This window comes from Pelecanus crispus, chromosome 27 (assembly GCF_030463565.1).
Source record: "Pelecanus crispus isolate bPelCri1 chromosome 27, bPelCri1.pri, whole genome shotgun sequence".
NCBI classification, from domain to species: Eukaryota; Metazoa; Chordata; class Aves; order Pelecaniformes; family Pelecanidae; genus Pelecanus; species Pelecanus crispus.
Window position 1 is genome coordinate 1708783 of NC_134669.1, and position 11629 is coordinate 1720411.

Sequence of the window (11629 nt, forward strand, 5' to 3'; positions counted from 1 at the left end):
GATATTGCCATGGGTGCACCCTGGGCGTGGGGACACCCCAGGCACTGCCATGGGGACACCTCTGGCATGGGGACACCCCAGATATTGCCATGGGTGCATGGGGACACCCCAGACACTGCCATGGGGACACCCCAGGCACTGCCATGGGGACATCCCAGATATTGCCATGGGTGCATGGGGACACCCCAGGCACTTCCATGAGGACACCCCTGGCATGGGGACACCCCAGATATTGCCATGGGTGCACCCTGGGCATGGGGACACCCCAGGCACTGCCATGGGGACACCTCAGGCATGGGGACACTCCAGATATTGCCATGGGTGCACTCTGAGCATGGGGACACCTCAGGCACTGCCATGGGTGCACCCCGGGCATGGAGACACCCCGGGCATGGGGACACCCCACCCTTTCTCTCCCCAAGTCCCCCATATGCCACCCAGCACCCACCCCCCAACCAGGCAGCACCCTTGTGCCCCCCCCACGGGACCTTCCTGCACCAAGACCCCCCCAGGGACACTGGGGTCCCCACCAGCACCCATTGGGGACTGTCACCGGCAGTGCCACCTCCAGCCAAGCTTTGGGGTGCAGGGAGGGAGCCGCTGGGTGCTCGGGGGCCCCTTCAAGGCCCATCCCCGGGGCGAGGGTGCATCCGGCACCCCCCCCTGCACCCGCTTCCCGCAGGCTTTATCAGTGGGGACACCCACTGGGGACAGCTCTTCTGCACCTCAGGGACAATGTACGGCAACATCGAGTCCGGCCAAGCCGGGCAGGGGCAAATGTGGGTGCTGGAGCCCGGTGGCAGGAAAGGTAGGGAGCACCCTGGGGTGCTGGTTGGGGTGGGGGGCTGGCCCTGCAGTTCTCCTGTCCTTAACGCGCACCCCATGTCACTTTTGGGGTCTCACGGTGCTGGGGGAGTCCCCTGTCCCTGTCCCCGGTGCTCAGGGTGGGTGGTGGCACCTGGTGGGGGTTCCCCCACCTTTGGTGTTTGAGCGGGGGGGGTCCCCAGGGTGGACTGTGGCAACAGGGAGGGATGCCCATCTCCATCCCTGGCACCCAAGGGTGGTGTCCCTGGGGAAAGTGGTGGCACCTAGAAGGGGTTCCCCAGTACCCAGTGCCCTGGGGGGGGTCCCCAGGGTGGATGGTGGCATCAAAGGGGACCCCCATCTCCATCCCTGGTCCCTGAGGGGTGTCCCCAGGGACATCAGTGGCACTGATGGGGATCCCCGGTCCCCAGTGCCCTGGGGGGGGTCCCCAGGGTGGGCAGTGGCATCAAAGGGGACCCCCATCTCCATCCCTGGTCCCTGAGGGGTGTCCCCAGGGACATCAGTGGCACTGATGGGGATCCCCGGTCCCCAGTGCCCTGAGGGGTGTCCCCAGGGTGGGCAGTGGCACTGACGGGAATCCCTGTCTCTGTGCCTGGCATCCGCGGGGGTCCCTGGTGTCCAAGGAGGGGGACCCCAGGGCAGACGGTGACACTGAAGGAGCCCCCCCATTTCCACCTTTGGTGCCCAAGGGCAATCCCTTGGGAAGTCAGCGATACCTGGGGAGGATCCCCCACCCCTGATGCCCAACGGGGGATCCCCGGGGAAGCGGCACCAGGGGGAATCCCCCACCCTCATGCTGGTGGGGAGTCCCCAGGGATCATGATGGCACTGGGAGGGGGAGATCCCCCCCAAGTGCCATCACCGCCGTCCCCTCCCCAGCCTGCAGTGACCTGTGCCCCACAGAGGAGAACCTGTATGAGCCCCTGGACCCCCCCATCGCCACGCCAAGCCAGAAGCAGGGACCCGATCCCCCAGGTACGGCGTGGGCGAGGGCAAGAGCGTCGTCAGCGGGACAAAACCACACCGCGGTTAAAGCCGGTGCCACCCGGCTCTGCCCGAACCGGGGGCCGGTTGTTACTCACCCACCCTCCCCAGCGTCAGGGTGCTGCTCCAGGGAGAAGCTGGTGCTGGTGGGCACTGTGGCCCTGGGGGTCTCGGTGCTGCTGAACGTGCTCTTCCTCGCCGCCGGCTTGCAGCACAGTGAGTAGCAGGGCTCCGCGGGGCTCGGGGGAGCCCCCTTCCACCTGGAAAGGCGATGCCGGGGGTCCTGGGGGAGGAAGAGTTAAGATTATCAGGGTGTTGGGGGTCTCCACGGGGGATCTGGGTGCTCAGCACCCCCCCAACACCAGCCCCTCTCCCACTGCTGTTGTGGCAACAGCTCCGGGACACCCTGTGCCCTGCGGTGACAGGGTGATCTTTGTGTGTCCCCATGTCCGTCCGCTCCCCAGTTGCAGCCCTGACAGCGGCGCTGGAGGCAGAGAAGGCGAAGGAGCTGCCGAACATGGGTGCGTGTCCCTGCCGCGTGTGTCCCCGTCCCCCTCCTCCCTTTCCACGGTGACACCCATGGGTGTTGGGATTGTTCAGCCTGGAGAAGAGGGGGCTGAGGGGAGACCTCATCGCTCTCCACAACTCCCTGACAGGAGGGGGTAGGGAGGGGGTGGGCTCTTCTCCCAAGGAACCAGCGATAGGACAAGAGGAAATGGGCTCATGCTGCGTCAGGGAAGGTTTAGATTGGATATTAGGAAAAATTTCTTCACGGAAAGAGCGGTCAAGCGTTGGAAGGGGCTGCCCAGAGAGGTGGGGGAGTCCCCAGCCCTGGAGGGGTTCAAAAACCGGGCAGAGGTGGCACTGGGGGCCATGGTTTAGTGGCCATGGGGGTGTTGGGGTGACGTTGGGCTGATGATCTGAGAGCTCCTGTCCAACCTTAGCCATTCCTGGTCTGACTTCATGGAAAAATGATCCAAGCCAGGAACATGAAATTATGGCTCTGCCCTTAACTGGTCTGGTGGTGGGCTTGGCAGTGTCAGGTCAATGGTTGGACTGGGTGATCTTCAAGGGCTTTGCCCACCTCAATGATTCCATGATTCTATGTGTCCCCAATCCCCGTGTGTGTGTGTCCCCCGGTTCACCGGGAACCTCTCCGCAGCCTCCCAGTCCTTCCTGCTGTACAACGAAGACCACCGCAAGTGCGTGGAGGCCAGAGGGCAACAGCTAACGGTGACGGCATGCCAGCCCAAGGCTGCGGCACAACAGTTCCAGTGGTTACCCGGCGGCAGGCTACAGGGCTGGGGGAGCCAGCATTGCATTACGGCAGCCCGCGGGCAAAACCTGGCCTTCGTGAGGCTGGAGCCGTGCCGGGATGACGACATGCTGCAGCGCTGGGAGTGCCGCGACGGTGGGCTGTTGGCACTCGCCGGCCACAATCTCTACTTTAATTACGGCAACAATCAGCAGCACGTAGTGATGCTCTTCACCGGGGACCGCCAGTGGAGCCGCTGGGTCATCCACGGGAGCAAGGATAACATCTGTTCCCGCTCCTGTTAGTCCCGGCACCCTTATCCCAAATATTTATGGCTTTGCCTAACCCTACGCTGGCTGAAGTTCAGCCCTAACCTGGCACAGATACAGCAGAAGCTAAGCTCAAACTGCAACAGGGCCCTAAACCTGCCCTAACCCTACATTTAGGGTGACTTGGGTGACTTAACCTAACCCTAACTGAGCCCAAACCTTAACGGGGTCCTAACCCTCACGCAGCCTTAACCCTAAATATATGTAACTTAACCTAACCCTAAGTGAGGTCAAACCTCAATGGGGTCTTAACCCTTAGCCCAAAACCCAATAATCCTAACCTAGCCCTAACCCTAAATATAAAGGATCTAAATTAATCCTAAATTAGCCCTAATCCCAGCAGGGCCCTAACCCAGCCATAGCCCTAAATATCTAGGACTTAAGCTAACCCTAATTTAACCCAACCTTCAGCATGGTTCTAACCCCAACCCAGTCCTAACCCTAAATATATAGGATTTAACCTAACCCTGACCCAGTCTAAACTCCAATGGGACCCCACCTGGGTCCTAACCCTAAATATACAGGATTGAACCTAACCCTGACCCGGTCTAAACCCCAATGGGACCCCAATGGGTCCTAACCCTAAATATATAGGATTTAACCTAACCCTGACCCAGTCTAAACCCCAGTGGGACCCCAATGGGTACCAACACGGTCCTAACCCTAAATATACAGGATTGAACCTAACCCTGACCCAGTCTAAACCCCAGTGGGACCCCAACGGGACCCCAACCTGGTCCTAACCCTAAATATATAGGATTGAACCTAAATCCCAGCAGGGCTCTAACCTTATCCCAACTGTAACACTAACCCAGCGGGGATGTTTGGCAGCTCCCACAGCCCGGGGTAGTGTCTCCGGCCAGGGTTGTCTCCTGGTTTAGGGGGTCTTGCAGCCCCCAGCTGGGGGGTGACCCCCTTTTTTGTGTCCCCCTTCCTCCCCAGGCTGTCCCCCTTGCTCCAAAGGCTGGACCTATTTCAGGAACTCCTGCTATTTCTACTCCAAGACAGAGACCTCCTGGGAGAACGCCCAGCGCTTCTGCTCGGTCCTGGGCACGCAGCTTCTGGAGGTGGACAGCCCCGAGGAGAAGGTGAGAGGGGATGGATCCAGGCATCTGGGAAAGTGGGATATTGAGGTGGGATACAGCATCAGGTCCTACCTGCCACCGGGACCTGCTGTCTCCCACTGTCCCCGAGGTTGGGCAAGGGGTTGTGGGGGTCTGCCATGGGGCGACACTGCCTTTACCCCCAGGATCACATCCGGACCATTCTGGAAAGCTCCTCATGGCTCGGCATTAGGGATGAGGAGGTTGAGGGCAGCTGGAAGCGGGCAAACGGGAGTATCCAGACCCGGGAAAGCAGGTACGGCGCAGCAGGCGCTGGGGACAAGGGGACGGGGGGCTTGGGGACGCAGGGGGACCCCCCTAAGCTGTCTGGATCCCCCCTCCTCGTCGCAGCTCTTGGCACAGGAACGAGCCCAACGGCGGGCTCCAGGAGAACTGCGCGGTGGTGAGGGAGGACGGCGAGTGGTACGACTACCCCTGCGAGAGCCAGCTCCCCTGGGTGTGCGAGGGACACCCCTGAGCGTGCGAGGGACACCCCAAAAGCCCCCTCCCAGCATGTGCTACCCCCTCGGGGGGGCTTCCCCCAGCCCCTCTCCGCTTGCCACAGCCAACCTGCAACGCTCCAGGATGCAGCCTCAACATTCAGCACATCTCTTTGGGGTCCTCGGATGGATCTCCAGGGAAAATTTGGGGTACAGGGTGGAGCGGGGAGTCCCTGCAGAGCAATAAATGCGTGTGCAATGTGAGGCCCTGCTGCGGTGATGCGGGGAGGGGCTGCGTGGGATGGGGAACCCCCCAAATACCCCCCTGGCCTCCCTAAATACTTCTCAGACCCCCAAATACCACCCAGACCTCCCCCAAATATCCCACATACCCCCTGAAATACCCTCCAGACCCCCAAAACATCCCCCAGACCCATGAAATACCCCCAGCCCCACCAAACATCCCCCAGACCCCCTGAAATACCCCCCAGATGCCCCAAACATCCCCCAGGCCCCCTGAAATATCATCCAGACCCCCCAAATATCCCCTAGCCCCCCTGAAATATCCTCCAGACCCCCTGAAATCGTCCCCAGACCCCCCAAACATCCCCCAGACCCCCTGAAATAACCCCCAGCCCCCCCAAACATCCCCCAGACCCCCTGAATACCCCCCAAGCCCCCCGAAACATCCCCCAGACTCCCTGAAATACCCTCCAGACCCCACAAACATCCCCCAGGCCCCCTGAAATATCATCCAGACCCCCTGAAATCCTCCCCAGCCCCCCCCAAACATTCCCCAGACCCCCCTGAAATCCTCCCACAGACCCCTCAAACATACCCCAGGCCCCTGAATACCCCCAAGCCCCCCCCAAACATCCCCCAGACTCCCTGAAATGCTCTCCAGACCCCCCAAAAATCCCCCAGACCCCCCTGAAATATCCTCCAGACCCCCTGAAATCCCCCCAGCCCCCCCAAACATCCCCCAGGCCCCCTGAAATCCTCCCCAGCCCCCCCAAACATTCCCCAGACCCTCTGAAATACCCTCCAGACCCCTGAAAATCCTCCCCAGACCCCCCAAACATCCCCCAGGCTCCCTGAAATATCATCCAGACCCCCTGAAATCCTCCCCAGACCCACCAAACCTCCCCCAGACCCCCTGAAATCCTCCCCAGCCCCCCCAAACATTCCCAGACCCCCTGAAATCCTCCCCAGACCCCTCAAACATACCCCAGGCCCCCTGAATACCCCCAAGCCCCCCCCAAACATCCCCCAGACTCCCTGAAATGCTCTCCAGACCCCCCAAAAATCCCCCAGACCCCCTGAAATATCCACCAGACCCCTGAAATCCCCCCAGCCCCCCCAAACATCCCCCAGGGCCCCCTGAAATCCCTCCCCAGCCCCCCCAAACATTCCCCAGACCCTCTGAAATACCCTCCAGACCCCCTGAAATCCTCCCCAGACCCCCCAAACATCCCCCAGGCTCCCTGAAATATCATCCAGACCCCCTGAAATCCTCCCCAGACCCACCAAACCTCCCCCAGACCCCCTGAAATCCTCCCCAGCCCCCCCAAACATTCCCCAGACCCCTGAAATCCTCCCCAGACCCCTCAAACATACCCCAGGCCCCCTGAATACCCCAAGCCCCCCCCCAAACATCCCCCAGACTCCCTGAAATGCTCTCCAGACCCCCCAAAAATCCCCCAGACCCCCTGAAATATCCTCCAGACCCCCTGAAATCCCCCCAGCCCCCCCAAACATCCCCCAGGCCCCCTGAAATCCTCCCCAGCCCCCCCAAACATTCCCCAGACCCTCTGAAATACCCTCCAGACCCCCTGAAATCCTCCCCAGACCCCCCAAACATCCCCCAGGCTCCCTGAAATATCATCTAGACCCCCTGAAATCCTCCCCAGACCCACCAAACCTCCCCCAGCCCCCCTGAAATCCTCCCCAGACCCACCAAACCTCCCCCAGCCCCCCTGAAATCCTCCCCAGACCCCCCAAACATCCCCAAGATCCCCTGAATACCCCCCAAGACCCCCCCCAAAACATCCCACAGACCCCCTGAAATAACCCCAGCCCCCCCAAACATCACCCAGACCCCCTGAAATATCCTCCAGACCCCCTGAAATCCCCCCAGCCCCCCCAAACATCCCCCAGGCCCCCTGAAATCCTCCCCAGCCCCCCCAAACATTCCCCAGACCCTCTGAAATACCCTCCAGACCCCCTGAAATCCTCCCCAGACCCCCCAAACATCCCCAGGCTCCCTGAAATATCATCCAGACCCCCTGAAATCCTCCCCAGACCCACCAAACCTCCCCCAGCCCCCCTGAAATCCTCCCCAGCCCCCCCAAACATTCCCCAGACCCCCTGAAATCCTCCCCAGACCCCTCAAACATACCCCAGATCCCCTGAATACCCCCAAGCCCCCCCCAAAACATCCCACAGACCCCCTGAAATAACCCCAGCCCCCCAAACATCACCCAGACCCCCTGAAATATCCTCCAGAACCCCCTGAAATCCCCCCAGCCCCCCCAAACATCCCCTAGGCCCCCTGAAATCCTCCCCCAGCCCCCCCAAACATTCCCCAGACCCTCTGAAATACCCTCCAGACCCCCTGAAATCCTCCCCAGACCCCCACAAAACATCCCCCAGGCTCCCTGAAATATCATCCAGACCCCCTGAAATCCTCCCCAGACCCACCAAACCTCCCCCAGACCCCCTGAAATCCTCCCCAGCCCCCCAAACATTCCCCAGACCCCCTGAAATCCTCCCCAGACCCTCAAACATACCCCAGGCCCCCTGAATACCCCCAAGCCCCCCCCAAACATCCCCCAGACTCCCTGAAATGCTCTCCAGACCCCCCAAAAATCCCCCAGACCCCCTGAAATATCCTCCAGACCCCCTGAAATCCCCCCAGACCCCCCAAACATCCCCAGGCCCCCTGAAATCCTCCCCAGCCCCCCCAAACATTCCCCAGACCCTCTGAAATACCCTCCAGACCCCCTGAAATCCTCCCCAGACCCCCCAAACATCCCCCAGGCTCCCTGAAATATCATCCAGACCCCCTGAAATCCTCCCCAGACCCACCAACCTCCCCCAGACCCCCTGAAATCCTCCCCAGCCCCCCCCAAACATTCCCCAGACCCCCTGAAATCCTCCCCAGACCCCTCAAACATACCCCAGGCCCCCTGAATACCCCCAAGCCCCCCCCCAAACATCCCCCAGACTCCCTGAAATGCTCTCCAGACCCCCCAAAAATCCCCAGACCCCCTGAAATATCCTCCAGACCCCCTGAAATCCCCCCAGCCCCCCCAAACATCCCCCAGGCCCCCTGAAATCCTCCCCAGCCCCCCCAAACATTCCCAGACCCTCTGAAATACCCTCCAGACCCCCTGAAATCCTCCCCAGACCCCCCAAACATCCCCAGGCTCCCTGAAATATCATCCAGACCCCTGAAATCCTCCCAGACCCACCAACCTCCCCCAGCCCCCCTGAAATCCTCCCAGCCCCCCAAACATTCCCCAGACCCCCTGAAATCCTCCCCAGACCCCTCAAACATACCCCAGGCCCCCTGAATACCCCCAAGAGCCCCCCCCCCAAACATCCCCCAGACTCCCTGAAATGCTCTCCAGACCCCCCAAAAAATCCCCCAGACCCCCTGAAATATCCTCCAGACCCCCTGAAATCCCCCCAGCCCCCCCAAACATCCCCCAGGCCCCCTGAAATCCTCCCCAGCCCCCCCAAACATTCCCCCAGACCCTCTGAAATACCCTCCAGACCCCTGAAAATCCTCCCCAGACCCCCCAAACATCCCCCAGGCTCCCTGAAATATCATCTAGACCCCCTGAAATCCTCCCCAGACCCACCAAACCTCCCCAGCCCCCCTGAAATCCTCCCCAGACCCACCAAACCTCCCCCAGACCCCCTGAAATCCTCCCCAGACCCCCCAAACATCCCCCAGATCCCTGAATACCCCCCAAGCCCCCCCCAAAACATCCACAGACCCCCTGAAATAACCCCCAGCCCCCCCAAACATCACCCAGACCCCTGGAATATCCTCCAGACCCCCTGAAATCCCCCCAGCCCCCCCCAAACATCCCCCAGGCCCCCTGAAATCCTCCCCAGGCCCCCCCCAAACATTCCCCAGACCCTCTGAAATACCCTCCAGACCCCCTGAAATCCTCCCCAGACCCCCCAAACATCCCCAGGCTCCCTGAAATATCATCCAGACCCCCTGAAATCCTCCCCAGACCCACCAAACCTCCCCCAGAACCCCCTGAAATCCTCCCCAGCCCCCCCCAAACATTCCCCAGACCCCCTGAAATCCTCCCCAGACCCCCCAAACATCCCCAGATCCCCTGAATACCCCCCAAGCCCCCCCCCAAAACATCCCACAGACCCCCTGAAATAACCCCCAGCCCCCCCAAAAATCCCCCAGACCCCCTGAAATATCCTCCAGACCCCCTGAAATCCCCCCAGCCCCCCCAAACATCCCCCAGGCCCCCCTGAAATCCTCCCCAGCCCCCCCAACATTCCCCAGACCCTCTGAAATACCCTCCAGACCCCCTGAAATCCTCCCCAGACCCCCCCAAACATCCCCCAGGCTCCCTGAAATATCATCTAGACCCCCTGAAATCCTCCCCAGACCCACCAAACCTCCCCCAGCCCCCCTGAAATCCTCCCCAGACCCACCAAACCTCCCCCAGACCCCCTGAGATCCTCCCCAGACCCCCCAAACATCCCCCAGATCCCTGAATACCCCCCAAGCCCCCCCCCAAAACATCCCCCAGACTCCCTGAAATAACCCCCAGCCCCCCCAAACATCACCCAGACCCCCTGAAATATCCTCCAGACCCCCTGAAATCCCCCCCAGCCCCCCCAAACATCCCCCAGGCCCCCTGAAATCCTCCCCAGCCCCCCCAAACATTCCCCAGACCCTCTGACATACCCTCCAGACCCCCTGAAATCCTCCCCAGACCCCCCAAACATCCCCCAGGCTCCCTGAAATATCATCCAGACCCCCTGAAATCCTCCCCAGACCCACCAAACCTCCCCCAGACCCCCTGAAATCCTCCCAGCCCCCCCCAAACATTCCCCAGACCCCCTGAAATCCTCCCCAGACCCCTCAAACATACCCCAGGCCCCCTGAATACCCCCAAGCCCCCCCCCCCAAACATCCCCCAGACTCCCTGAAATGCTCTCCAGACCCCCCCAAAAAATCCCCAGACCCCCCTGAAATATCCTCCAGACCCCCTGAAATCCCCCCAGCCCCCCCCAAACATCCCCCAGGCCCCCTGAATCCTCCCCAGCCCCCCCAAACATTCCCCAGACCCTCTGAAATACCCTCCAGACCCCCTGAAATCCTCCCCTGACCCCCCAAACATCCCCCAGGCTCCCTGAAATATCATCTAGACCCCCTGAAATCCTCCCCAGACCCACCAAACCTCCCCCAGCCCCCCTGAAATCCTCCCCAGACCCCCCAAACATTCCCCAGACCCCCTGAAATCCTCCCCAGACCCCTCAAACATACCCCCAGGCCCCTGAATACCCCCAAGCCCCCCCCCAAACATCCCCCAGACTCCCTGAAATGCTCTCCAGACCCCCCAAAAATCCCCCAGACCCCCTGAAATATCCTCCAGACCCCCTGAAATCCCCCCAGCCCCCCCAAACATCCCCCAGGCCCCCCTGAAATCCTCCCCAGCCCCCCCAAACATTCCCCAGACCCTCTGAAATACCCTCCAGACCCCCTGAAATCCTCCCCAGACCCCCCAAACATCCCCCAGGCTCCCTGAAATATCATCTAGACCCCCCTGAAATCCTCCCCAGACCCACCAAACCTCCCCCAGCCCCCCTGAAATCCTCCCCAGACCCACCAAACCTCCCCCAGACCCCCCTGAAATCCTCCCCAGACCCCCCCAAACATCCCCCAGATCCCCTGAATACCCCCCAAGCCCCCCCCCAAAACATCCCACAGACCCCCTGAAATAACCCCCAGCCCCCCCAAACATCACCCAGACCCCTGAAATATCCTCCAGACCCCCTGAAATCCCCCCAGCCCCCCCAACCCTCCCCCCAGGGCTCCCCAAACCCCTCACCCTGTTGGCCCCGGAGGGGGGGGTGGGGGGGTGGGGGGGCTGTCCTCCCGGTCCAGGGTGGGTGTCCCCGCTCCAGGCTGGGTGTCCCCGTCCCGGGGGGGGGTCTCGGTCCCGGGTGGGGGTCTCGGTCCCGGGTGGGGATGGTTCCCCGTGGTTCCGGACTACAGCTCCGGCAGCGCTGCCGGCGGCATCCCCAGGAATTCGCGCCGCGGGATGGCGGCGCCGCCGCTCAGGCCCCGCCGCGCTGAGGGGACCGGGCTGAGGGGAAACCGGGCCGGGGCTGAGGGGACCGGGCTGAGGGGACCTGAGCCCGGCTGAAGGGACCGGGCCGGCCTGAGGGGACCGGGCTGAGGGGACCGGGCTGGCCTGAGGGTACTGAGCCCGGCTGAAGGGACCGGGCCGGCCTGAGGGGACCGGGCTGAGGGGACCCGGGCTGAGCTGAGGGGAACCGGGCCGGCCTGAGGGGACCGGGCCGGGCTGAGGGGACCGGGCTGGCCTGAGGGTACTGAGCCCCGGCTGAAGGGACCGGGCCGGCCTGAGGGGACCGGGCTGAGGGGACCGGGCTGAGCTGAGGGGAACCGGGCCGGCCTGAGGGGAC

General features: G+C 62.2%; 1 protein-coding gene across 3 annotated transcripts; it reads left to right on the forward strand.

The window, feature by feature from the left end:
* The first annotated feature begins 720 nt into the window (after window positions 1-720).
* Window positions 721-5182, forward strand: LOC142596164 (macrophage mannose receptor 1-like). Of its 3 annotated transcripts, XM_075725203.1 has the most exons (8): window positions 721-808; window positions 1705-1800; window positions 1921-2025; window positions 2274-2330; window positions 2972-3364; window positions 4336-4481; window positions 4643-4752; window positions 4848-5182. In XM_075725203.1, exons 1-8 carry the CDS (start codon window positions 736-738, stop codon window positions 4972-4974), a joined length of 1107 nt encoding a protein of 368 aa, XP_075581318.1. In that variant the 5' UTR covers window positions 721-735; the 3' UTR covers window positions 4975-5182. The 3 variants fall into 3 exon arrangements, with proteins under 3 accessions (XP_075581318.1, XP_075581317.1, XP_075581320.1); XM_075725202.1 differs by having other exon boundaries at window positions 1705-2025; XM_075725205.1 differs by having other exon boundaries at window positions 1705-2025; window positions 2972-3220.
* Window positions 5183-11629: the final 6447 nt, after the last annotated feature.